The sequence below is a fragment of the Mandrillus leucophaeus genome, unplaced genomic scaffold (assembly GCF_000951045.1).
Source record: "Mandrillus leucophaeus isolate KB7577 unplaced genomic scaffold, Mleu.le_1.0 Scaffold552, whole genome shotgun sequence".
Taxonomy (NCBI): domain Eukaryota; kingdom Metazoa; phylum Chordata; class Mammalia; order Primates; family Cercopithecidae; genus Mandrillus; species Mandrillus leucophaeus.
This window is the reverse complement of record NW_012105942.1, coordinates 1068273-1092749: the sequence shown is the minus strand read 5'-3', so window position 1 is coordinate 1092749 and position 24477 is coordinate 1068273. Positions and strand designations below refer to the sequence as shown.

The window sequence follows — 24477 nt, the reverse complement described above, 5'->3', positions numbered from 1 at the left end:
GTTTCTTTTTCCTGGGGTTTGAATGAAGTTTGGGAAAGAGATATGTTGACAGCTCCCTTAGATTGGTACGAAAATAATTATCTGATAAATCACAGCCTTGGATAATTTGAGACACTCTCTATTCTTCCCTAAGGTTTTATAGGATTCCCATCCTCCTTCCCCAACAATGTATCAGTTGTTGTGTTTGCTCTGTGCATACCTTTCTTTCCTTGGCCTTTTATATTTGCATAGTGTAGTTTGGAGCTAGTGCAAAATACATAGCTTCAGGGCTGTAATGTATAGATTGCATTGTGCGCTTCCCATCATCGTCTCCTCAGCACACAATAACTGCAGTGTGGAGTTATACACAGAGACAGTGATGGTGTTTATAAAACGCCAGTGGTGTGTGGCGTTCACTACAATCTGCCGGGTAAGCAGTTGCACAAATTCCTCTAAGTTGAGAAGCCTCCAGAAATGTCATGTTTTGGCCTCAGTGTTAAATGCCACAAATAACAGCACAGGCATGGGGGACTTTGCTCAGCCTCTCAGATTCCAGCCTACCTTCCTTTGGCTGCATCTACAGTAGATTTCATTGCCTCTTTCTTTTTAAATGAAAGTTCCCAAAAGCTAGCATTCTAATTTTTGAATAACGTATTTTGAGCCCATCTAAATTGTCTTGTTTTTGTCTATTTTCTTTGGGTATCTATAATACAGTATGTAGGTTTTTAAAAAAACTAAAATTCTGATACCTGGAAAGTAGACCAAAGAGCTTTTTTTTGTTTGTTTTTTTGAAGTTTTCAACCCATTAACTTTATATTGCTAGTGAGTGGTATAAGTAGGGTTAGGGAGAGGCAGACAGAGGAAAAACAGATAGCTAAGCTTGTTGGTATTTAATATAGAAAGTTAATATTCAAAATATTTCTTTTTGAAGTATATTTGGCAAGTTTTATTAACAGTTGCATGGTTTTTATTGTTTAATAAACTTGATGTCATATCATCAGAATAGAGATTGACACAGCTTGTACTTTATGAAGATTCTACTGTGAGAACAGAAACACAGCGAAGGCATGCTTTAGATAGCAAGAAGAAATGACAGCGAAAGTGATGTCTTAGTGAAGGAATGTGCAAGACTAGGAAACCCCCTGTCCCTTCTGCATAAAGATGAGGTATGGCCTACTCTTGAGAGGAAGGGGCAGATTGGCTTTTTTGCTCATGTCATTCCTCTAGTTCCCAAAACGTATTTGGAAATGCCCCAGTTTACTAAGGAAAAGTATAAGCACAATGTAGAATTGTGAAAATGAAGTGTTGGTCTACGCTGGTCTTCTCCCAGAAACTAGTTAGCAGCGTGTGTTTGGTTTAGGTCCTTGAACATTACGGGTTGGTAGTCCATGAGCTAGATAAGGAAGATTGTGTAAGAAACCAGAAGGCCTGAATTCTAGACTCAACCCTGCCAACTTTTTGACTGGGCTTATGGCATTGAACCATTCCACCAGCAGATATCTTTTGGCCTATTAGTCAGCTAATTACTCAGTAGGAGGCATTGAAATAAGATGTCCTCTTTCTTCAAGAACTCAATGTCTGAAAGTAATAAGTATCAAAAGGAGTACAGTGGAAGAATAAGTGCCATAGATGTGAAATAATGCTCTTGAAGGAGAATGATGCAATATTGGGAGATTGGAACAGGCTTCATAGGGAAGGATAATTTAGAGATTTGTATACAAGTAGAAGTAGTTTTGACATTTGTAAATAAATCAGGGGAAAAAATTAGAATATGTCTTGATAAGTCAGTAAGTGGTTCTCTTTATCTGGGGCAACACCTCAAAATTGCTGTGACAACTAAAGAAGCAACTACCTGTACTGGTATCTTAGGTGCAAGTTATGAAGCAAAATTATGTGTATTGCTTGGTTAACAAATGTGTATTTGTAGTCCTTTCATACAGTAGAATTCAAGTTATTGTTTTTAAAAAAAAAAAAAAAAAAAAGCAATGTTAATGGGAGAAAATTACTTTCCTGGATAGAAGTGTGGAATATTAGTGTATATTAATAGCACACATAATAATTTAATTATTTTAACTGAAATTCAGAAAATCAGACTGAAAAATTAGATAAACTCTCTATAACCTTATTTTTCTTATTTGTGAAATAAGGAAGTTTGCTTAAATAATGGAAAACTTTAAAATCATATTTAAAATCAATTATTATTTTAGAGCAGCTCAGAAAGGCCTTGTAATTTCAGCTGGCTTTAATGAATCCATGTAATAAGCCAAACATTTTATTGATCACTTTAAACATACTTCATTTAATTCTCTCATCACCATTATAAGGTGGGTACTTTTACAGAGAGGAAACTGAGGCACAGAGAAGTTACGTAACTTGCTGTGGTTACAGAGCTGTTAAGAGTAAGGCTGGGGGTCAAGCTCAGGACACTGTGGTTATACTGCAGTACTTTTCTTCCATATTGTTAAGAATTGGTGATTCTCAAGAAAGATGGAACATACCAGAATCTGGGGGGGAAGGAAGAACTATTTTGAGGAACAATTTCAACTTACATGCCCCCGTACATTTTTATATGCTACCATTATGCATTGTACCTTGGTTCTTCACCCCCACCCCAAAGGGAATTACTATTTATGGAGTGTCTTGTGAACAATGTCAAGACAAAGTTGTGAGCCACTAACTAGATGATGTTGCTGTCTGAGCCGATCCAATCGAGTTTGATTGCACATTAGTGCTATAAATGTTGTAACTTGGAACATTCATATGTAGCATTTAATGTGTGTCACCTGATAATCTGATGCTTTTTAGAATATAAGAAGAAATGTGCTACTTATTTTGTTTGCGTTTTTGAATAAGCCTCCAAAGCACATCTGTTTTAGGTTTCTTAGAAGTGACTTTTCTGTGTTTTTTTGTTACAATTTTCCTTCTCAGTCCTTCTTTTTATTCCCTAGTTTATGTTTCATTCCCTCTTGTCTTGATGACTTTATTATAGCTATTTAAAAAAATGCATGTTAGAACCATTTATGTGTTGAGTATAAATAATAAATTAGTAGAATAAAATCATTGTGGATTAATAAATTTTATTAATTTTGCTAGGGATTCATTGAGCTTTCTTAATTTGAAGTTTTATAGCATTGTTTCTTTTAATATTGCCTTTCCCTTATTCTCTCTCGTCTCCATCTAGGATTCTGATGAGATATTTGTAGACCCCTCATTCTGTTCTCCATGTCTGTGAAGTTCTTTCATATTGTCCTTCCCTTTGTCTTTTTCAGCCACATTCTGGACAGTTTTTTTCAGATCTGTCTTCCAGTTCACTGGTTTTCTCTTCAGCTTTGTCATATCCTATCCATTTGGATTGTAATTTCGTTACATATCGTTTTCATTTCTAGGTGTTTTATTTGATTATTTTCAAAAACTGCTTTTCCATAGTCACTTTTTCCTTAGTCATATTTTAAAATATTTCTTATAAACACATAAAACATATATATTTTGTGTTTTGTACCTGATAATTCTATTATGTGCAGTCTCTGAAGATCTGATTCTGATACTGTGTCTCTCAATAATGGTGTCTGGTTTCCTTGTGGTTTTGTGATTTTTAATGTATGTTTTTTGAGATTTTTGTTTATGAGAATTTCTTGCTTCTCCCAGGCAGCTGGGCACATCTAATCTTGGACCAGTTTAAACTGGATTCTCTTTTGGCATTTTTGAATCAAACAGATATGAGTACCAGTGTCTACATCTGCGTTAGAGTCAGATGGTGGTACAGGTTGAGTATCTTTTATCTGAAATGCTTGGGACCAGAAATGTTTTGTATTTCAAGTTTTATTCAGATTTTGTAATACTCGAACACTCCAAATCAAGAAATTGGAAATCTGAAACGCTCCAATGAGCATTTTCTTTGAGCATAATGTTGGCGTTGAAAAAATTTCGGATTTTGGAGTATTTAGTATTTTTGGTTTTTGGATTTGGGATGCTCAACCTGTAATTCTTTCCTACCTCATTTCTTGAGGTGTGGTCATTAAAACAGTAATTCTGTTGTAGAATACATTAGTAAATGTATTAAAAAATAGTGGGCTCTTTTGCTAAATAGTTTTGGGAAACATCAGGTTTCCCAAGTGAAAGAAATAATGGGAAACAGGGTTTTTGCATTGCAGAACTCCTCAGGGTGTCTGTTATACAAATAGGTGTTTTGATGCTCAGTAATGATATGCAACAGGCAGATTTTTTCTTGTCCCACTCTGTTGCTCTTTTTGGGAATGAGGGGTGTATATAACTCATGGGACAAGTGGGACCAGTGGAAAATAACTTTGGCAAATATAGGTTGGCCTCCTGAAACTCTTGGCTTCTGCTAATTGCCCTTCTCGCTGTCTTTCCTACTGTGTTTACACCACTTTATGACCGTGTGTGTGTGTGTGTGTGTGTGTGTGTGTGTGTGTGTGTGTGTCTTATATTTAATCTGCCTGAGGGAAGTCATGATTGTATCTGCTATTCCTTATCCCCAGAGCAAAACATTGTCATTGTGCAGAGCTCTTGTATCAGGCTATCTCATAGGCCACTGGTCACTTTTCTTTGAGCCAGTTTGGCCAAGTACCTAATTATGTCCAAATTGGTAGATACATAATGCTTTATTTTTGGCTTCCTGTTCATTCTGTTTCTCTGCCAGTTGCATATAAATTTCCTAAGACCATGTTTGTCGTGCTCATCATTGATTCCCCGGTATCTTAACATAGGAGTTGACACATATGGGTCAATATAGATTGAGTGTTAGCTTGGCAAGCCCTCACAGTCATCTGAGAGTCAGACAGGGTAACCAGCAGTCATATCGCATGGCTTGTTTATTCTAGATGGCTTCCTTTTTTTCATTTTACTGTATCCTCCAGTATCTTTTGAACAGAAATTGACTCAGTCTCTGGAAACATCTAAAGTAAAAAGTAAGCTCTATAAACATACATCCAAAGTAAAAAGTAAGTTATTTTGAATATCTGTTTTCTCTACCTCAAAAAATCATTTCCTCCTCGAAGATTCACTTCAAATATCATATTCTTGGTGAAGCTGTGATTTCTGTTAGTCACATTTACTCATTTCATTCCTGGTGTTCCAATTGCACTTTGTACATCACTCTCTCAACATGTGCTTCATGGTGTTGTTGCATTTTTGCTTTTTCTTCCAGATTTTGAGTTCATTGAGGGTGGAGAGGCAGATGGAAGCTTAAGTAACGTGTATGTGCAGTCAGGATCTCATGAAGCATTGAGAATATCTGTTTCCTGGAGACAGAAGGAAAGAATAGTAGAGAAGCAGGCTTAGCATCCAAAAACATTTTGGTGTTTGTTAGATGTGGACTAGTGAAGGAATAGTTGACAGTAGAGTACTGCTATGGTTGGTTGAGGCGTATTCCATCTCACTGGGTTAATTTTATTCTCATGTGAGCTCTGGGGTAGTTATTATCCTCATTTTACAGACAAAGAGACTAAGTGGTTTTCTGTTGTCACACTGGTTCAGTAATAGTAAATGCTTACAAAATGTTGAATGATAGAGGAACTAGGTCCGATAGAGGAACTGGTCCAGCCATCATGCTGATACCTCACGTACTGCATACCAACACCAAATTGTAGTGGTGAGCTGTGTGGGTGTTTTTTCCTCTTATTCTTGTAGGGAAATTCTGTGCATGAGGGCATGTTCCTGTTTTTGAAATGGAAACCAATGAGAACGTGTGAATTATTAATAAGAATTGACTTAAAGCTAGTGTTGGAATTGCAATGTGTTTTCTCCTTGAACCGAGGTGTATCGTTGTAGACGTCAGTTGTCTTAAATATCCTTTTTACCCTAATTTCAAATAACATGATAACCAACTGTTATGTACTGAAACTCTTTTAGTACTCACCACACCTCCTGTAGTATCTGCTACCTGTTATCCCCATTTCACAGATGTGCAGATTAAGGTAAGCAGACATTAAGTGTCTTGCCATGGGTCACATAGCTTGTAGGTGGTGAAAGTGTATTTAGAACTTTGGTGTTTGACATACAGAGCCCAATACTCTTATTCTCTACACTGTATTTGTATATACTTTTAATATATAGACAAACAAGCACATATCCATCTTAAACATGCTCAGTAATTTAATTGACTATTAAATCCTGATTGTGAACCTATAATATGTATATGGCACATTGCTTTATTTTTAAATTTTTTATTATTTATGTACTTATTTATTGAGACAGGGTCTCACTGTCACCAAGCCTGGATTGCAGTGGCGTGAACACAGCTCACTGCAGCCTCAGCCTCCCAGGCTTAAGCAATCCTTTCACCCTAGCTTCCTGAGTAGCTGAGACTACAAGCACACGCCACCACACCTGGCTAATGTTTGTATTTTTTGTAGAGATGAAGTTTCACCATGTTGCCCAGGCTGATCTCAAACTCCTGAGCTCAAGTAATATGCCTGCCTCAGCCTCCCAAAGTGCTGGGATTACAGGCGTGAGCTACCACGCCTGGCCTTACACTGCTTATTATGTTGAAATAATGTAATCTGTGTGGCATTCTCCTTCTTCCCTTTACAATTTGATGCAATTCTATTCTTTTCAGAAATGTTACCATAAGAGGCTTAATAACAAAAGTACCAGATTCTCCTCCTCAAGATATATATGTGGGGAACATTAATTTTCACACACTGGGTGAACTAGTACACATTTTGATAATGAGAGGGCATTTGTTTTGAGGATGGAAAAGTCTGATGGCTTTTTCTTTTTCACTAGCAGTCCATTGGTGGCTTTTATCAGTGCATCTGGGGAGGAGGCGTGTGTCTGACCTGACCTCACAGTTGGGTTGTTCCAGGGGTGTGCATCTTAATTGGAAATGAGTCACCACTCTGCTTATGTTTTGCCATTGATTAGACAATGAGCTTTTCTTCTATGCCTGTCAAAGGCTCTTACATCTCTGTTCACAGCAGCTTCTTAAATTAAAATATATGTGTGTATATATATATATTCGAGGTAAAAATATGTTAAGTCCTTAGAGGCAGTTGATTTCTTGTCCCACTTCCATTATCTTGTATTTTTAGAATTTATCCTAAGGAGCGAACACCATATCGTTCTCTAGGAAATTGTAAATAGGAGCATAGCTCGTACAGAAAAAGTAATTCTATTCCACACATATCATGGAACAAAAACTCAAACATTAAACCGAAGTGCTGATAGGATAAATTATGTTAGGATCTACTGAATAATAGGGCTAAATGATTTTCCTGGGGAGTAGTAGACTTTATAGATATGAGCCACCTTGAGGAATTGATGGAAGCAGTTTGAACATTTTTCAAATAAGAAAATGAACAGCTAACATTTTGCGTTTTTAGTCCTTTTTATATCCATATCGAGTAGCAGTAAAGCAGACGGTGCTTGCTTATGCTTTTGTTTCACATTTTATGCTTTGTCTATATGTGCAGGGTGGGAGGGGTGAAGTTAAAAAATTAATCATTTTTATATTGTTAAAAAATGAGAAAACAAATATTTCATGTGAATTTATAATAAATCATGTATCTGATACGATGTCTTATATTTATAGCAGTCTTGGAATCTTTAGTACTTGAAAGGTAAAGTTGTTATTTTTTCTCCAGAAACGTGCTAAGGGACAAGTGTTATTTGACAAAGTGTGTGAACACCTCAATCTCTTGGAGAAGGACTACTTTGGACTTTTGTTCCAGGAAAGCCCTGAGCAGAAAGTAAGTGATTTCAAATTTATTTGTCTCTTTTTAGAACATAATGTATTTTTTTATTAACCAGTTTATCTCAGTTTAAAATTTAGGTTTAAGATGACTTAGGTGTTTATTATGACTTCACTGTGAAATTTGGTAAAAACTGAAAAACTATCTTGTGTAGAGAGAAACCACCTGTAGCTTTTTGGTGTGTGTGTATTTGTGCATGTGCGTGCACGTGTGTATGTGCTTTGCACTGCCATCATGCGCAGACAGAATAGAATGTCATCAGTGGAAAATTGATGTTCTGGCATAAAGAGAACACAGACTAAATGGTATTAATCACTTTTGGTTCTCAATCACTCAATCTCGCCTTTTGGTACTAAGTAAAGAAGCTGGCCACAGCAGCTCATATTGTGCAGTCACCTGTATGCTAGATATTAAAGCATACCCAAAAAACAGGGAAGGCAGCGCATTGGAACGATTCTGTCTGAGGATACCAAGAACACTTGGTCACAGTGAAAGAGATTACTCTCCGTGATCTAACATTCAGATCACAGTCAGGAGAACAGAGCAATCAACAGAAGAACAGAAGTGTGAATTTTATTTGCCTACGTTGCTATCATTGTTAGTATTTACATGTCCTACTAATGAAATATAGGATAGTAAGAGTGATAATTATATATACTTTAAGTTTTCTCAACTTGCTTAGCTTTAAATACTTGGTATCTAATTTGTGGTTTAATTCCATGTTTAGACTAAAGACAATTAAATTGCATGCGTGCCTGCTGAATAGTACTTGAATATTCTTAATAGAACTCTGTTTAGAGTACTGTTCTCAGACATAATAGCACATTTGACTAAATAAATTAGGTTTTTTAGACTATAAATTATAAGGTGGTCTTGATAATGTTTCCTAAAAGCTGCAAAAGAGAAAGTGGTGGGAATTTGGCTAGGATTACCTACTTTTTTTGAGATTACATACTGGTAGATTCATAGGAGCATGTAATATAATCTTTGTAAAGTAGAGGGACAATTGAGTATGTTGTACAATATGTGGAATCACATGTTCTATTAGTAGGCATAGGATATACTACATTAAGAAATCTGGGCTGAGCGTGGTGGCTTATGCCTATAATCCCAGCACTTTGGGAGGCCGAGGCCGGCGGATCACTTGAGGCCAGGAGTTCAAGACCAGCCTGGCTAACATGGTGAAACCCAGTCTCTACTAAAAATACAAAAATTAGCTGGGCATGGTGGTGGCCGCTTGTAATCCCAGGTACTCGGGAGGCTGAGGCAGGAGAATCGCTTGAACCCAGGAGGCAGAGGTTGTAGTGAGCCAAGATCACGCCACTGCACTCCAGCCTGGGCGACACAGCGAGACTCCGTCTCAAAAGAAGAAAAGGAAAAGAAAAGAAACCTGATATTTTTGAAATACTAGTTTTGCATAAGAAAGAGTAGTATTTAGATAGTAGGATATACTATTTTTTTTATTTTGACAACTCTCAATTTATGTGTCTACTTCGTAGCTTTCGCTGAATCTCAGACTCATCTACTTAACTGCCTGCTGGATGTGGGAGTTGGCAATTCCCTCTGTCTGTCATGTATACATTTAGTACACACCTTGTTTGTTACTCTTTCTCCCCATTCTATGAATTCCTCGAGGGTAGATGCCATGCCTTACTTATCTGTATAGCCTCGGTATATGTAGACGTTAGCTGCTATCTATTACCTGTGTGTCATATCACACCTATAAGGATGTCCGTTCTCATGAAAATAGAAAATAGCAAGTGTTGGCAAGGATGTGGAGAGACTGGAGATGCTGTGTGCTATGGTTAGGAAGGTAAACTGATGCAACCACTCTGGAAAACAGTGTGGAAGTTCCACAGAAAATTAAAAATAGAACTACTGGCTGGGCACGATGGCTCACACCTGTAATCCCCGCACTTTGGGAGACTGAGGCGGACAGATCACGAGGTCGGGAGTTCGAGATCAGCCTGGCCAACAAGGTGAAACCCCGTCTCTACTATTAAAAATACAAAAATTAGTTGGGCATGGTGGCACGCGCCTGTAGTCCCAGCTACTTGGGTTGCTGAGGCAGGTGAATCACTTGAACCCGGGAGGTGGAGGTTGCAGTGAGCTGAAATCGCGGCAGTGCACTCCAGTCTGGGCAACAAGAGTGAAACTCCATCTCAAAAAAAAAAAAAAAAAGAACTACTACATGATCTAACAATCCCACTTCTGAGTATATATACAAAATAATTGAAAGCAAGATCTTGAAGAGATGTTTGTTTACCCATGTTTATTGCAGCATTATTCATAACAGCCAAGAGATGGAAGCAACATTAATGGGTGAATAAAGAAAATGTGGTGTATACATACAATGGAATATGTATGTACATATCAATACATACTCAGCCCTGAGAAAGAAGGAAATCCTGTCACATGTTATATCATGGATTAACCTAGAGGACACCACGTTAAGTGAATTAAGGAAGTCACTAAAAGACAAGCACTATAGCATTCCACTTATATGAGGTATCTAAAGTAGTCAGACTCATAGAAACAGAGAGTAGAATGGTGGTTGCTAGGGGCTGGGGGAGGGGGAGTTGGGGAATTGTTTAATGGGTAGAGTTTCAGTTTTGCAAGATGTAAAAGTTCTAGAGATCTATTGATCAATGAGAATATGGTTTACACTACTCAACTGTACATTAATAAATGGTTAAAATGGCAAGGTTTATGTTATGTGTTTTTTACTACAATTAAAAATAATCCCACTACCTGTGTATAAACCAGCGTGCTCACTGCTGAGGCTCTAACTGTAAACAGTGAAAACCTAGACCCTGCCCTCAGAGGTGTCCCTGCTTATGTTTTAGTTGAAGAGGCAGAGTGGAAAAGCTAATTCTGCAGTTAGTGAATGTTGATTACTACTCTGCAGGAGAAAGTCAGGATGCTAACAGGAAGACTCTGCTTAAGCAGACACCTCATGTGTGAGTGGACTTTGGCTGGGCGATGGGATATGGGAAGCACATACACGAGGCCCTGAGACTGGAGCAGCTGTCTGGTTAAAAACTGGAAAGAAGCCTGGCGTGGGTTAGTAAGGGGAGAATGAGATTAGGCTAGGGGAAAGGCTGGGTATTAATGAGGCTCAGATCATGCAGGGCCCATTAAGCCTATATGTTAAGGTTTGGGACATTTCCTTTTTGCTAAGAAAAATGGCAAACTGTTGATAGGCTGAAGCAAGGATGTGAGACGACCAGTTTTGTCTTTAGAAAGGTCACTTTGGTTGATGGTTGGAATGGGATGAGAGGGGACTTGAGTAGGGCTGTGCACCCAAAGCACAAAAGTAGCCTTGAGTAAGGTTGTGGCAGTGGAAATCGAAAAGCGAACGATTGAAGAGAGAGTGAGGAAGGAGGCAGACTCAATCTGATGAATAATTGGACATGAAGAATGACAGATATCAAGAATTAAGGCCTGGGTTTGAGGATGGTTGGAGCTGTTCAGTAAGAAGGGAAGGAGGACTCGATTGGGGGTTGGTAGGGGACATAATGAGTGTAGTTTCTGACATATTGAGTTTTAGGTTCAATTACTTATGGGGAGAACAAGTAAATAAATGAATTTAGTTTTAGATGTGTCTTAAAGAATGGCAGATTGCGTGGAACAAATACTCCACTCTAGGTATAATCTGTCTTAGCAGTGCAGGGTGCATGGGGTAGTTTCATTTTCTGATGTGAATATCTTATTTGTGTGGAGGCTTGTAACCAGAAGTACTTCTTTGTAACTTACCTGTTTTTAAAAAAATCAGAGGTGGCTTTTACCATACAAATATTCCAAATAAAACAGAAATGGCTATTAACAGCTAATCATTCTGGTATTCTCACTAGGCAGCAGGCACCTTACCTGTGTTATCTTATATAGTTCTCAGAATGACCCTAAGAGGTAGGTGTTGTTAACTACACTTTATAGATGCAGAAATTTGAGGCACAGAGGAAGTTTAAAAAGTCAGCCAAGGTCACCTAGCCAATAAATGTCGGTGATAAGATTCAAATTCAGGCAAAAAACTCAGAAGAAAAAGATACATTTTAGATTTTAGGGAAAATGTCAACAGTTGTAAACCTTCTGTCAGTCAAGGTAAAAATGGGCACAATTTTTCATAGCTATCATAACTGGAAAGTAGAAGAATACCATCTTGCCTCAGAGGAATTTTTCATGTTCTGAAATCCTGAAAGCTACCTTGCAAGACTTTACACATAGGGTGTTGAAGGACATTGTGAGCTGAGTTCCTGGGATGAGTTTCACAGTTGATGTTTCTATTATATTGTCAACAAATTTAAGGGCATGAGCTAACTTATTGATGGTGATTCTGTGATGGTCCATGCCAGTGCTGCTCAAAAGAGACTTCTTCCTTTGTGGTAGAATCACCTGGAAGACAGATTTTCAATTAGGAATCTTATTTATCTCTCTTCTTCCTCCATTGTTCGTAAACACACATGCGTGCATTCACGCACATGCACACACACATAGAAATGCACGTTCATTGGGTATGTCTTGATTCCTCCCTTCCCAGTTAAAAAATAGTGCCATTACTATTTAATTTACATATAGGATGTTGAAGGATGTTATGGGCTGTGCTACCAGCAGGGATATGTCCTATTCCTAAGATAATTTGGGCCAGAAAACAGATTAACCTTTGGTCAGGCTAGTATTTTCAAGTATATAGCTTTCCAGTAATCTAATTCAATTCGGTGATAGAGCTTAATATACCCTGTCCTAAATACCAGCTGGATATTTATTAGGGACTAGATAGGAGAGACACTTTCAAGTTTTACTACCTGACAAGGGCCTGTGATATGAATATTTTATATTGTTGTATTAAAGCAAATCTATAAATTTTGGAAATCATATGAGCAGTTTAGTGTTGACATTCTATTATAGCTATTGAGAATTATGGCCAGTATTCTGGATGTGGGCAGGGAAGGGACGTTTTGCACAGAAGAAAAGTAATCGTTCCAGCATGAATGATCATGATGTGGGTGTGGAGTTTCAAGTTGTCCACAAAGGGCTGGAGGATGTGGCAGTTCCAGCCTCTCTGAATAGGAAAGACCAGTGAGGGGTAGGCATGCTGGCAGGGGGAGGTAGGGACTCGTGTTGCAGCTGTGTTTTCTCATGAGCACACTGTTTTAACTTAGACCATGGGTTAATTTGGGGTGACTTTGTGGGGAGTGCTAATGGAGTTTATGGGAAAGCAGCTGGAAAAATAAGTGAAGATCATTCTTTGGATCTTGTATCTCATGCTGAGGAATCTAGATTTTAAGTAGGAAGCAACAGAGTCAGATTTGAGTATCAGAAAGAACCCGTTCATAGTGTGGAGCGAGATGATAGGGGACTGAGACCAGAGGCAGGAAGGTCAGGAGACAGTTGCAGTAGTCTCGAGGTGATGAAAACCAGAGCAGTGGTACTAGGAGTGAAGAGGAAAGGACAGAGATTCAGTGTAGGTAATGTCCACAGGACTTTGTGACTGCCACCTCTTAGCTATGGCAGCGAGGGGAGAGTTGGGGAAAAGTCCTAGGTTTCGGGGTTGGGGAGCTGGGGAGCTTGATGAAGACTTTTATACAGGGACTTTGGAGGAGGAGCCGCAGTTTGAGGTATGCTAGGGAGCGGAGATGGAATTTAATTTTTATTTTGCCAAGTTGGACATATTCGTAAGCTGTTAGCTAGATGATTGGGGATCAGGGAGTAGGTGAAGCATGAAGAAAGTTAGCAGTAAAGAATTTGAGAGGCCAGGTGTGGTGGATCATACCTGTAATCCCAGCACTTTAGGAAGCCCAGGCGGGAGGATCACTTGAGCCCAGGAATTTGAGACCAGCCTGGGCAACATAATGAGACTTTGTCTCTACAAAAAATTAAAAAACTAGCCAGGCAGCGTGGCACATACCTTTAGTCCCAGCTATTCGGTGGAGGGGAGAGGGGTGCTGAGGTGGGAGGATCACTTGAGCCCAGTAGGTCAGGGCAGCAATGAGCTGTGATTGCACCACTACACTTTGGCCTAGGTGACAGAGCAAGACCCTGCCTAAAAAGAAAAAAAAAAAAAGAAATTTGAGAGCGAGTGTAAACTGTTGTTTAAAGAAGCGTTTGGCCGTGGAGAAAAGAACAGTTGGGAGAATGATACTAGAGGATATAGACCTGCAGTGTCCAAGTCTTTTTAGTTAAAGCCTATATACAAAACATGTGTCTAATTTTATATGTTCATCTTACCTTTCATAAGAGACACTACCATGTATAATAAGGAATTAGGAATTCCTTATTTATCATTAGTGTCTTTCTGTTAGTAAGAATGCTATGGTAAACCCAACCAAATGTACCTTTATCTTTTTTCTTCCTTAATGACCTTAATCTCTCCTTGACTTTAGCCATTCCCTTTCAAGGCCACACACTGGGTCTTGTCATGCAGGACTTTGTGACTGCCACCTCTTAGCTATGGCAGCGAGGGGAGAGTTGGGGAAAAGTCCTAGGTTTCAGGATTGGGGACCTGGGGAGCTTGATGGAGACTTTTACACAGGGACCTTGGAGGAGGAGGAGCAGTTTCAGTATTTTTTTTTTTTTTTTTTTTTAACAAGAATGGATCACAAAAATTTTCATGGAGAGAAAATCTACACATTTGTTTGGTTTTAATATCGAACTATATCTCATAGTTGAGACACTGAGGTGAAAGCCTTTTTAGTTCATTCTGAGTATGAAAATCTGTCATTGTTAGTGTTAAAGCTTTTTTGATTTCTATTGAGAGTGCTTATATAAATTTTACTATGGAAAACGTTGTTAAAAAAATGGATGTGTTTTAACAAGACACATCCAACAAGAATCTTGCTCCACACCATAAACAGGTTCTTTCTGATACTCACATCTGACCGTGTTACTTCCTACTTAAAATCTAGATTCCTCAGCATGAGATACAAGATCCAATAGGCTGATACACTGGGGGAGGATGAGGAACTGCCACATCCTCCAGCCCGTTGGACAACTTGAAACTCTACAAGTTTTCATGATGATGAAATGTTTGATACCTATACTGTCCAGCATGGCAGCCATTAGCTTCATATGGCTATTGAGCACTTGAAAGAGGGCTAATGTGTCTGAAGAAATAGACTTAAATTTTATTTACTGTAACTAATTTAAATTTAAATAGCCTCGTGTGACCAGTGGCTATCATATTGCACCGTGGAGAGAGTTTACTGAGAGTTTTGGGGTTGGCAGATTTACTTTGATGGAAATAACTTTGACTTTAGCTATGAGAAAACCCAAGAAAAGTGTATGGTTGAAGAGAGAGGAGAGTGACTATGATGACGACAGTCATGAAAAGGATTAGTCTTGAATAAAGATGTTATGTCATCCTGAGTCTGCAAGAAACAGAATAAGAGGTGGTGCAGTTGTTAAAAAAAAAAAAAATTCTTAGTTGAGCAAAGTGCAGCCTCAAATCTCTGTGAAATAGAAGGTAAAAGCATTTGCTTAAGAGTGACTAGGGTAGCAGTGAGACAAGAGAAGGAGCCAACCAAGAATTAGTAAGTGCATTGCTGTTAACAGTTCTTCTGAGATTGGGGGGTCATACAGTTGGGATGGCAGCAGAATATATTTGTGTGTGTTTTTCTCTAATTGCCATTAGCAACCTGAGTATCATAGTTGAGAAATGGGAGTATTAGCAGAGTTCTCAGTTGACTGTGTTCATGGAGGCAATAGTAAGAGGATGACGGATTGCGAAATCTGGAGTTGCTGATGAGATGTAATTAAGCTGATTATTCACAGGGTCACAGGAAAGAAAATTACTGAAGCTGTAATAGGCTGATACACTGGGAGAACATGGCTGGGGCAAAGGATGAATGTTCAATGATGTTGAAGAGTAGGTACAGTGGGGATACATGGGTAGAAAATTAGAAGGAGAGGAAATGACTGCATCTGAGAATGGGCTGATGGAGTCTAATGAAGTGAAGAGCTATGTGATGATGACAAGACCCAGGGTGTGACCTTGAAAGGGAATGACTAAAGTCAAGGAGAGATTAAGGTCATTAAGGAAGAGAAAAGATAAAGGTAAATTTGGTTGGGTCTACTGTAGCATTCTTATTAACAGAAAGACACTAATGGTAAATAAGGAATTCCTAATTCCTTATTGTACATGGTAGTTTCTCTTATGAAAGGTAAGATGAACATATAAAATTAGATATATGCTTTGTATATAGGCTTTAACTCAAAAACTTTGGGAACTTAAGAATGAGGTGTCCCGTGCACACGTATGTTTATTGCGGCACTATTCACAATAGCAAAGACTTGGAACCAACCCAAATGTCCATCAGTGACAGACTGGATTAAGAAAATGTGGCACATATACACCATGAAATACTATGCAGCCATAAAAAAGGATGAGTTTGTGTCCTTTGTAGGGACATGGATGCAGCTGGAAACCATCATTCTCAGCAAACTATCGCAAGAACAGAAAACTAAACACCGCATGTTCTCACTCATTGGTGGGAACTGAACAATGAGATCACTTGGACTCGGGAAGGGGAACATCACACACCGGGGCCTATCATGGGGAGGGGGGAGAGGGGAGGGATTGCACTGAGAGTTATACCTGATGTAAATGACGAGTTGATGGGTGCAGCACACCAACATGGCACAAATATACATATGTAACAAACGTGCACGTTATGCACATGTACCCTAGAACTTAAAGTATAATAATAATAATAATAATATATTATTAATAAAAAAAAGAATGGGGTGTCTTTCTGAGACATTCACTTTTCAGGAGTGAATACTTAAATATAATTAGCAATATATTTAATTATTTATATATAATCTAATTTGCTATTACTTTTGTATTGTGTAATTTTAAAAAATTTCTGCTTATGTAGACAAAATCCAGTCCTCAAGACATCTAGGCAAAACAACTCTTATTCTTCCAGTATAGATTTGTATGGTATCCTATTTTTTTCCCATAGAAATTTTTTTACTATTATACTAACTCAGCTCAATCAGTCCTACTTTGTTTAAAGCCCATGCAGTTTTAACAGCAGAATATAATGATGTAAGGATCTTTCTTTTTCATGCTGAATATTATCTGTACTTACGGGAAATTTTGATATTTGTTTCAACCCATTAGAAAGTAAAGGTGGGTGAACACCACAATTATTTGTATTAAAAAAATTTTCATGGAGAGAAAATCTACACATTTGTTTGGTTTTAATATAGTACTATATCTCATGGTTGAGACAGTGAGGTGAAAGCCTTTTTAGTTCATTCTGAGTATGAAAATCTCATTGTTAGTGTTAAAGCTTTTTTAATGTCTATTGAGAATGCTTATATAAATTTTACTATGGAAAATGTTGTTAAAAATATGTGGAATCAAGCAGCATGTTTGTTCAATATGGAATTCCAAGTCCATATAGTTCTTGTATTCATGTCTAAATGAAACCGTCGTTAAGGGTTTTGGACTCTCTTTAAAGGGAAAAATACTGTCTTGAATTTTGATGTTAATCGTTTGGCATTTGGCCCAAAATGACATTATAATGTCATTTTGCTGCACGCTATATTGAAAAAGGAGCTTGTTAGAAATGTAGTTGATATCCACGGCTAACTTTATGAAAATTAGTTGAAGCAGTCATCTAATAGACCATTTCTTTCCAGAAACTAGAACTAAAAACTCAAATGTTAAAGTGTTTGCATATATAAACTATTCTTTAATAAAGTTCTACATTCAATCCAGTTAAACTTTATAATCACACATTCTCCCAGATGTGTAGTGAATGTTTCACTGTGATGCAGTGCCTGTAACTTTTCTCCTAACACCAGCATTACGATAGAGTTCTTTTAAACCCAGTTTAGGCAAAGGTATATTAAAGGGGATCTGTTTCAGCACTATAAATTCCTGTGAGAAAATGCAGATTCTAGACAGAACTACTTTGAATTTTTAACATTTAGTAATACACTGTGAATTGGGTGGAATTTGTTAATTTCTCTTACCTGGCCAAATTAGAGATCATCTAAAGCCAGTGAGGAAGGCATGGCGAGGCATTTGAAGAAACTTCTAACTCTGGGATCTTAGGGTCTAACTTAAAGGGGACTTAAATGAGTGAGATAGATGTTTTTTGGGGGGAAAGGAACTGTTAAAGAAAAAGTTATTCTAACGCTTGTTAAAACGATAAGACAGACTTTATTCAGGACTGTTGCAATAGGTATAAGGACCTTTGCAGTGGGGTTTTGCAGTAGGCAAGAGAGATTGGGCTCAACTCCAAATACAACAAGGAAAAGTGGAAATTTATAGTCAAGGAGCAGGGTGTAGGGGTCAGTAGATGGGAAACTACTAAGAGGAAACATCAGGGGGCACTTAGGGGAATTCTGGCTAAACCAAGCTAACAGGAGTCTTGCTGAAGGCAGGTGAGGGTGATCTGATATCACTTGGGGGATGGTGGAGGATGAGGAACCCCATCAGATATCAACGGTAGTTAGTAATGAAGGGTGGGGCATTCCCACTAAACCAACTTATTAACAGGATTCTTGCTAAAGTTGGATGGTGTGTAGATGGACAGAGAAGTCTGAAAGTTGAAGCCTAATTGGGAAGAGGATTCAGAGGAGCCTGACTAAAGTTTGGTCAAGAAAAGACTCTTTGTCTTAACTAGAAGATGGATTTTGTGACTGTGTTTTGGGTTGTTATCCAGGTCAAGCATGGTTGGGACCCTGCTGTGGACAACCGCAGACCCAGACTACTAATAGCATGCTGCCAGTTGATGACTGTGGTTGCGTATCTTTTGTCAGGTGAAAGTGGTTAGCAAGTAGAATAAAAAGACCCAGTATTCTTTGGTACAGCTACTTATTGTGATGGGGAGGAGTTCAAAGGAACACTTAGATATGGTAATGTGGAAACTGTGCCCTGCTAGGGCTTTCTGCAGGAAGCTGTCAGTAATTAGAAGGTTTACTCAGTGAAGGCTGACAAGCCAGCAGAGCTTGAAAAATGTCTCTCTATATTGAGCTTTCAGGAAAAGAGTGATTTCTACATAAAAAGAACTCTAGAGCTATCCTACTCAAAGAGTGGTCCAAGGACCAGCAGTGTTGACACCACACAGAATCTTTTTAGAAATGAAGAACTCCAGCTGTCACCCTAGACCTGCTGAAATAGATTTTATTTTGGCTGGATGTTCAGGTGATTCAGATGCACCTTTAAAGTTTAAGAAGCACTGATGTAGGGCTAAACTGTTCTTTTGATGTAGCAGAGAGCATTACAGGAGTTTGAAATGTCATGAAAGCCACGGGAGGAGGGGAGTCCTAGTGAGCCCATGTGGTTCGTGGTCCCAGAAGTGTTCAAATATTCATAGCCACAGAGGCAAGAGTTAGGCCATTCCCCAAATATGGACATTTGGACCATATATTCTGAGGTTCTTTCTAACACTGGTATTCTATGAATGTGAATACAGTATTAGGATTCACAATTAAGCTTTTTTTTCTTTTTCCCTAGATGTTTCTGTCGCTAGAGCATAATTGATAATCATCTTTAACACTTTTTATGGGAACCCATAATGAAAATGTTGTAGGGGAAATGTCGCAAGACAAGACTTTCAGCCTCAGATTTGTGGCGGATAAAGAGTAAGATTAAGGAGATTCTCTAATTAACTAATAGAAAGACTTTGGTGTAAAATACATATAAGTACAGCTATTCACTGTGCTGCTTAAAAAAATTTCTGTAACCTTTTAAGGCAGGAAAAAAATCCCACCTCTTTTTGTGCCTTGGATTCCTTTGGCAGTCTGCTGAATTCTATAGGCTGCTTCTCAGAACAGTGTTTTCAGTGTATAACTTTAATAAAGTACACAGGGCTACAAAGAAAGCCAATAACTAAATAACATTCCCAAAATAGTAATATAAAATTTGAGACAAAGTAATAGGCATGTGTATTAGTCCATTTTCACACTGTTGATAAAGATATACCTGAGGCTGGGCAATTTAAAAAAGAAAGAGATTATTGGACTTACAATTCCACATGGCTGGGTAGGCCTCACAATCATGGCAGAAGGCAAGGAGGAGCAAGCCACATCTTACATGGATGGCGGCAGGCAGAGAGAGAGCTTGTGCACAGAAACTCCTGTTTTTAAAACCATCAGATCTCTTGAGACCCATTCACTATCATGAGAACAGCATGAAGATCCATCCCCATGATTCACTCATCTCCCACCAGGCCCCTCCCACAACAAATGGGAATCATGGGAGCTACAAGATGAGATTTGGGTGGGGACACAGAGCCAAACATATCATTATGTGTTTTTATTTATATATTAATCATCAGTATCAAATCTAATAGCTATTGTGATTTCAAAATATTGGCTAACATAAATGGTCTTTTAAGATCTGCAGCTACTACAATGTGATGTGGAAATGTTTTTGATTTCTGCAGGTGACAAAGAGGTTCTGCTGATATTAACCAGGTTTTTTTCTGCTATGTTCCTAATTGACAGTGATGCCAAGTTTCAGTTACAAGTTAGTAAAACTAAAGATGTGTAACGTTTTTTCCCCAAACTTGAGTTCATTAACTCCGGATTTCATGTTTGAAGGTGATTTAACGATACTTGATATTCTAAGGCCACATTTTAATTTTAGTTTACTTCTGATGGAAGCCTGTTTTAGGATTCCATGTAACTTTTACTATTAGTCTCTTATTTTACCTGATGTTCATTCAGGAGATAAATATTTACTATGTTCATGTTTTGGGTTTGGAGTGGGGAGTGGAAAAGGGAAAGTAAGGAGGATACTGAATTGAGTGAGTAACTGTTCCTGCCCTTAAGCAATTGGCGAAATCCTTGGTGTTTTTTGTTTTGTTTTGTTTTTTTTTAAATAAACCAAGATAAATTTTATTGAAAACTGATATAGGTCAGCTCTTGAGTGTTGCATGGTTGCTTACACCTTAATGTTCGGGAAACATCGAGAAAATCCGTGTCTTGCCTGATCTTAAATTGCCTGAAACTGTCACTTTCCGGGGTTCCTTCCCTGAAGAATGTTTTAGGATGTTCCGGGGGGTTGTCCATGGACAAAGCTGTCTTTTAAAAAATTTGCCAGGTGGGGTTTTACTGCTTGTCAAAATGTAGAAAAGCTTAACTGGATAATACTTTAACATACACATAGAAGCTCTTAGACTAGCCATATCTGTAACTATTTTCATGAGAAGGCATCGTGTTATTGATGTCTTCGTTTCCAAGAAGAGTCTTTTCTGCAGTAAAGCAGCTTTACATAGAAAGGACTGACATGAGACATTTTCTCTAAGGAAAAGGGGTTTGGATTTCATTTCATCTCACCTGTGAATACAGTAACTGTATTTGGTGAACCCAAAGTCTGATTTATTAACTTTTTGTGGGTGAAATATTCATGTAGAGATTAAATTATTTAATGTATATAACACATCACCTATGGAAATATAAAATTATGTGAAGAAGAGATATATACCAAAAGATGACAATTTAGTTTTATTATTGCAAATAGTGATCTACTAATGCTGATCTGCTGGGGAAAGTACTTGTATGTATATTTATTCTTCAGGAATGAATATTGTTTGAAAAGAACTACCCTGTGAGGTAGATATTGTGATCCCCATTTTGTGTTTGAGGAAATTGACGCTTAAAGAAGCCAAGGAATGTGCCCAAGTTAGGGTTGATAGAAAACCAGAATTTAACTGCATGTATTTCTGATTCCAAAGTTTGTATATGTGGCTGTAGCAGACGAATCTCTAAGTCTAAAACCTGGCAATGAATACTGTAATGTACCATGGGGTGCGGGTGGTTGTTGTATGTTGTGCACACCCACCCTCATGCATTTTTCTTATTCTCTGATGACATTTTCCATCTTTTTCCATCTGCTTCTTGGTCTGCCCAGCCTTCCTCCTTAAGTGTCAAACCAAGAAGTTAATTTTTATTATTTACTGTATTTATTTAAAAGTTTTGTTTATTATTTCTTTGTAACTGATAATGCAGATCATTAACTTGTATTTCTTTTAAGTCATTTAAGTAATTTTTTTTTCTTTTTTTTTACTTAGGAATTTATGATACTATACCCCACTTACCATCTAAGTACTCATTAGAGATACTTATTCAAGTAAAAATAAATGTAATAAAAATAATATAACTTGTGATCATTTAAGATGATCACAGTGTGGAGAGGAAGGAGGCAAGCAATGGGCATGTATCAGTCAGCAGGTGTTAATTTAGTGCTTACTGGTTGCCTAAAACTGTATTAAGTACCCTGGGAGATGTAAATATTATGGTCTGTTCCAGCCCTTGCAAAGTTGTAGTACTGGGGAGTGAGAAGATGGCCTAATGCTTGACAGGAATGGAACTTAACAGTGTCAAAGTGAATGTGGTTAGGAAAGGGAAAACCAGGTGAGGAAATCATGCTGCTGTGTGATCACATCAGGTAAACTCCACCCACATAGTCTTTGGATGGGCTTGAAAATAAGCCATTTCAGCCTTCAGTAATCTCTCTGGCAGTGTTGTGGAAAGTGGCCTGAGAAGGACACCAAGTCTGAATTTGGCTGGCTGACTTTTCACTCATATTGCTGGGTTTATAGAGCTGACTCTCACCATGCCCTGTAGAAACTTTTAGGTAATTTGTACAAGGGCTGGGTGCTTTAGGTGAGACTAGAAGATGCCTGGTGGCTGGGACACAGGGTTAGTCCCTGGGGTGACAAGCTTCCACCATCTTCTGGAACAGAAAAGGGTCCTTTGTTGCTCTTCTGTATTGGGGATCTGTATCACTGTTCAAACTTAATGAAACTGGGGATTTGGAAGGGTCTGTCTTTAAGACCAGCACTTTCTCCTCTACTGTCTTCTTTCTCTGTGTTAATGTTCTGGGGATTTCTTTTTTTTTTTCTTTTCAATTTGACACTATCCAATTCCATTTTTCTTGCTACGGTTGTTCCTTGGGTGAAAATTCCACCCATTTGCCCCTTTCTCACCTCTCTCCCAGCCTCCAGCCAGTCTGGGCTAGAGGCTGAATGATGTGTTTTTTCATTCTTGTGCACTCATCGAGGCTGGCCATTTGTGAGCCAGCTGTTGGGTGGGACAGCAGCTGCAGTGCATGCAAACTGAATGGCAGGCTGTCTTGTGAAGGGAGAATTAGAGCTGCCCCTCACATGGCACTGGAGGCACCCTTAGAGAGGCCTGCTGCCCCTCACATCAGTAGTGCCTGCAGCTGGGACACCAGTAATGTGAAATTATTGAGAGGTTTGAATATAACCAGTGTTAGAACAGAGCCATGCACACCTTGAATCCTTGCTACCCCGAGTGCGGGCCATGAACAGTAGTGGAACCCGAGGGGCCATGCAGCTCTGCTTTCATAGCATCTTACAGTTTTACTTTTTAATAGTGTCACTTAATGTTCCGTTATACCATTTTAATATGTTATTAAGACAGCAGGTTGTTTTCTGTGTACTAACAAGCATTTTAATTGTTTGCTTTATATATCTGAATAAAATTCTGTTTAAGCACAGATCTTATAACAGTGGTCCGCAACCTGTTTGGCAACAGGAACCGGTTTTGTGGAAGACAATTTTTCCACAGACCGGGGCGCGGGCGAGGGAATGGTTTTGGGATGAAACTGCTCCACCTCAGATCATCAGGCATTAGTCAGACTCTCATAAGGAGCGTGCAGTCTAGATCCCTGTCTTGTGCAGTTCACAATAGGGTTTGTGCTCCTCTGGGAATCTAATGCCGGTGGTGATCTGACAGGAGGTGGTGCTCAGGCGGTAATGCTCACTTACCTGCTATTCACATCCTGCCGTGCAGCCCAGTTCCTAACAGGCCACGATCAGTACCAGTTCATGGGCTGCGGGTTGAGGGCCCCTGTTATATTATTTTGGACACTGCTTAGAATGAATAAAACTACTAGACTCATTTATTTGAGTTAGTTTATTGTGCCTCAAAAAACTGCAGTTCTTCTATGTTAGTGATAACTTGAGGATAGAAAAGTGTAAATATAAAAATATAAACAAAAATCTAAATTTTTTTATTGGTCTTTTGCTTATAGCTTTGAAAAACAAAAATTTAATGTCCTTGGGTAGTTAAAACCTAGTGATTATAAAATTTGGTCTTTTTTGCTTTAAGATGCTATAATAGCTTCCTAGCATTTTTTTTAAAGCTTTCTTTTTTGTGGTTAATTGGAGAGTTTATTTAACTTCCATTGGCTGTAACTATTGACTTGTTTTATTTTTTTAAAAAAAGTATTGTTACACTTTAAGTTCTAGGATACATGTGCAGAATGTGCAGGTTTGTTACATAGGTGTACACGTGCTGTGGTGGTTTGCTGCACTCATCAGTCTGTCATCTACATTAGGTATTTATCTTAATGCAATCCCTCCCCTAGCCCCCTACACCCTGACAGGCCCTGGTGTGTGATGTTCCCCTCCCTGTGTCCATGTGTTCTCATCGTTCAACTCCCACTTATGAGTGAGAATATATGGTGTTTGGTTTTCTGTTCTTGTGTTAGTTTGCTGAGAATGATGCTTTCCAGCTTCATCCATGTCCCTGCAAAGGACATGAACTGATCCTTTTTATGGCTGCATGGTATTTCATGGTGTATATGTGCCACATTTTCTTTATCCAGTCTATCACTGATGGGCATTTGGGTTGGTACCAAGTCTTTGCTATTGTGAACAGTGCTGCAATGAACATACGTGTGCATGTGTCCTTATAATAGAATGATACATAATCCTTTGGGTGTATACCCAGTAATGGGATTGCTGGGTCAAATGGTATTTCTAGTTCTAGATCCTTGAGGAATCACCACACTGTCTTC

At 38.5% G+C, this 24477-nt stretch overlaps 1 protein-coding gene across 2 annotated transcripts in view; it reads left to right on the top strand.

The window, feature by feature from the left end:
• Positions 1 to 24477, top strand: part of LOC105552377 (band 4.1-like protein 2) — a 179187-nt gene that overhangs the window by 75412 nt on the left and 79298 nt on the right. For both annotated transcript variants that reach the window (XM_011998024.1, XM_011998023.1), the window contains exon 4: positions 7584 to 7688. In XM_011998024.1, coding sequence (XP_011853414.1) covers positions 7584 to 7688 — 105 coding nt within the window. The remainder of the gene's footprint in view (positions 1 to 7583; positions 7689 to 24477) is intronic.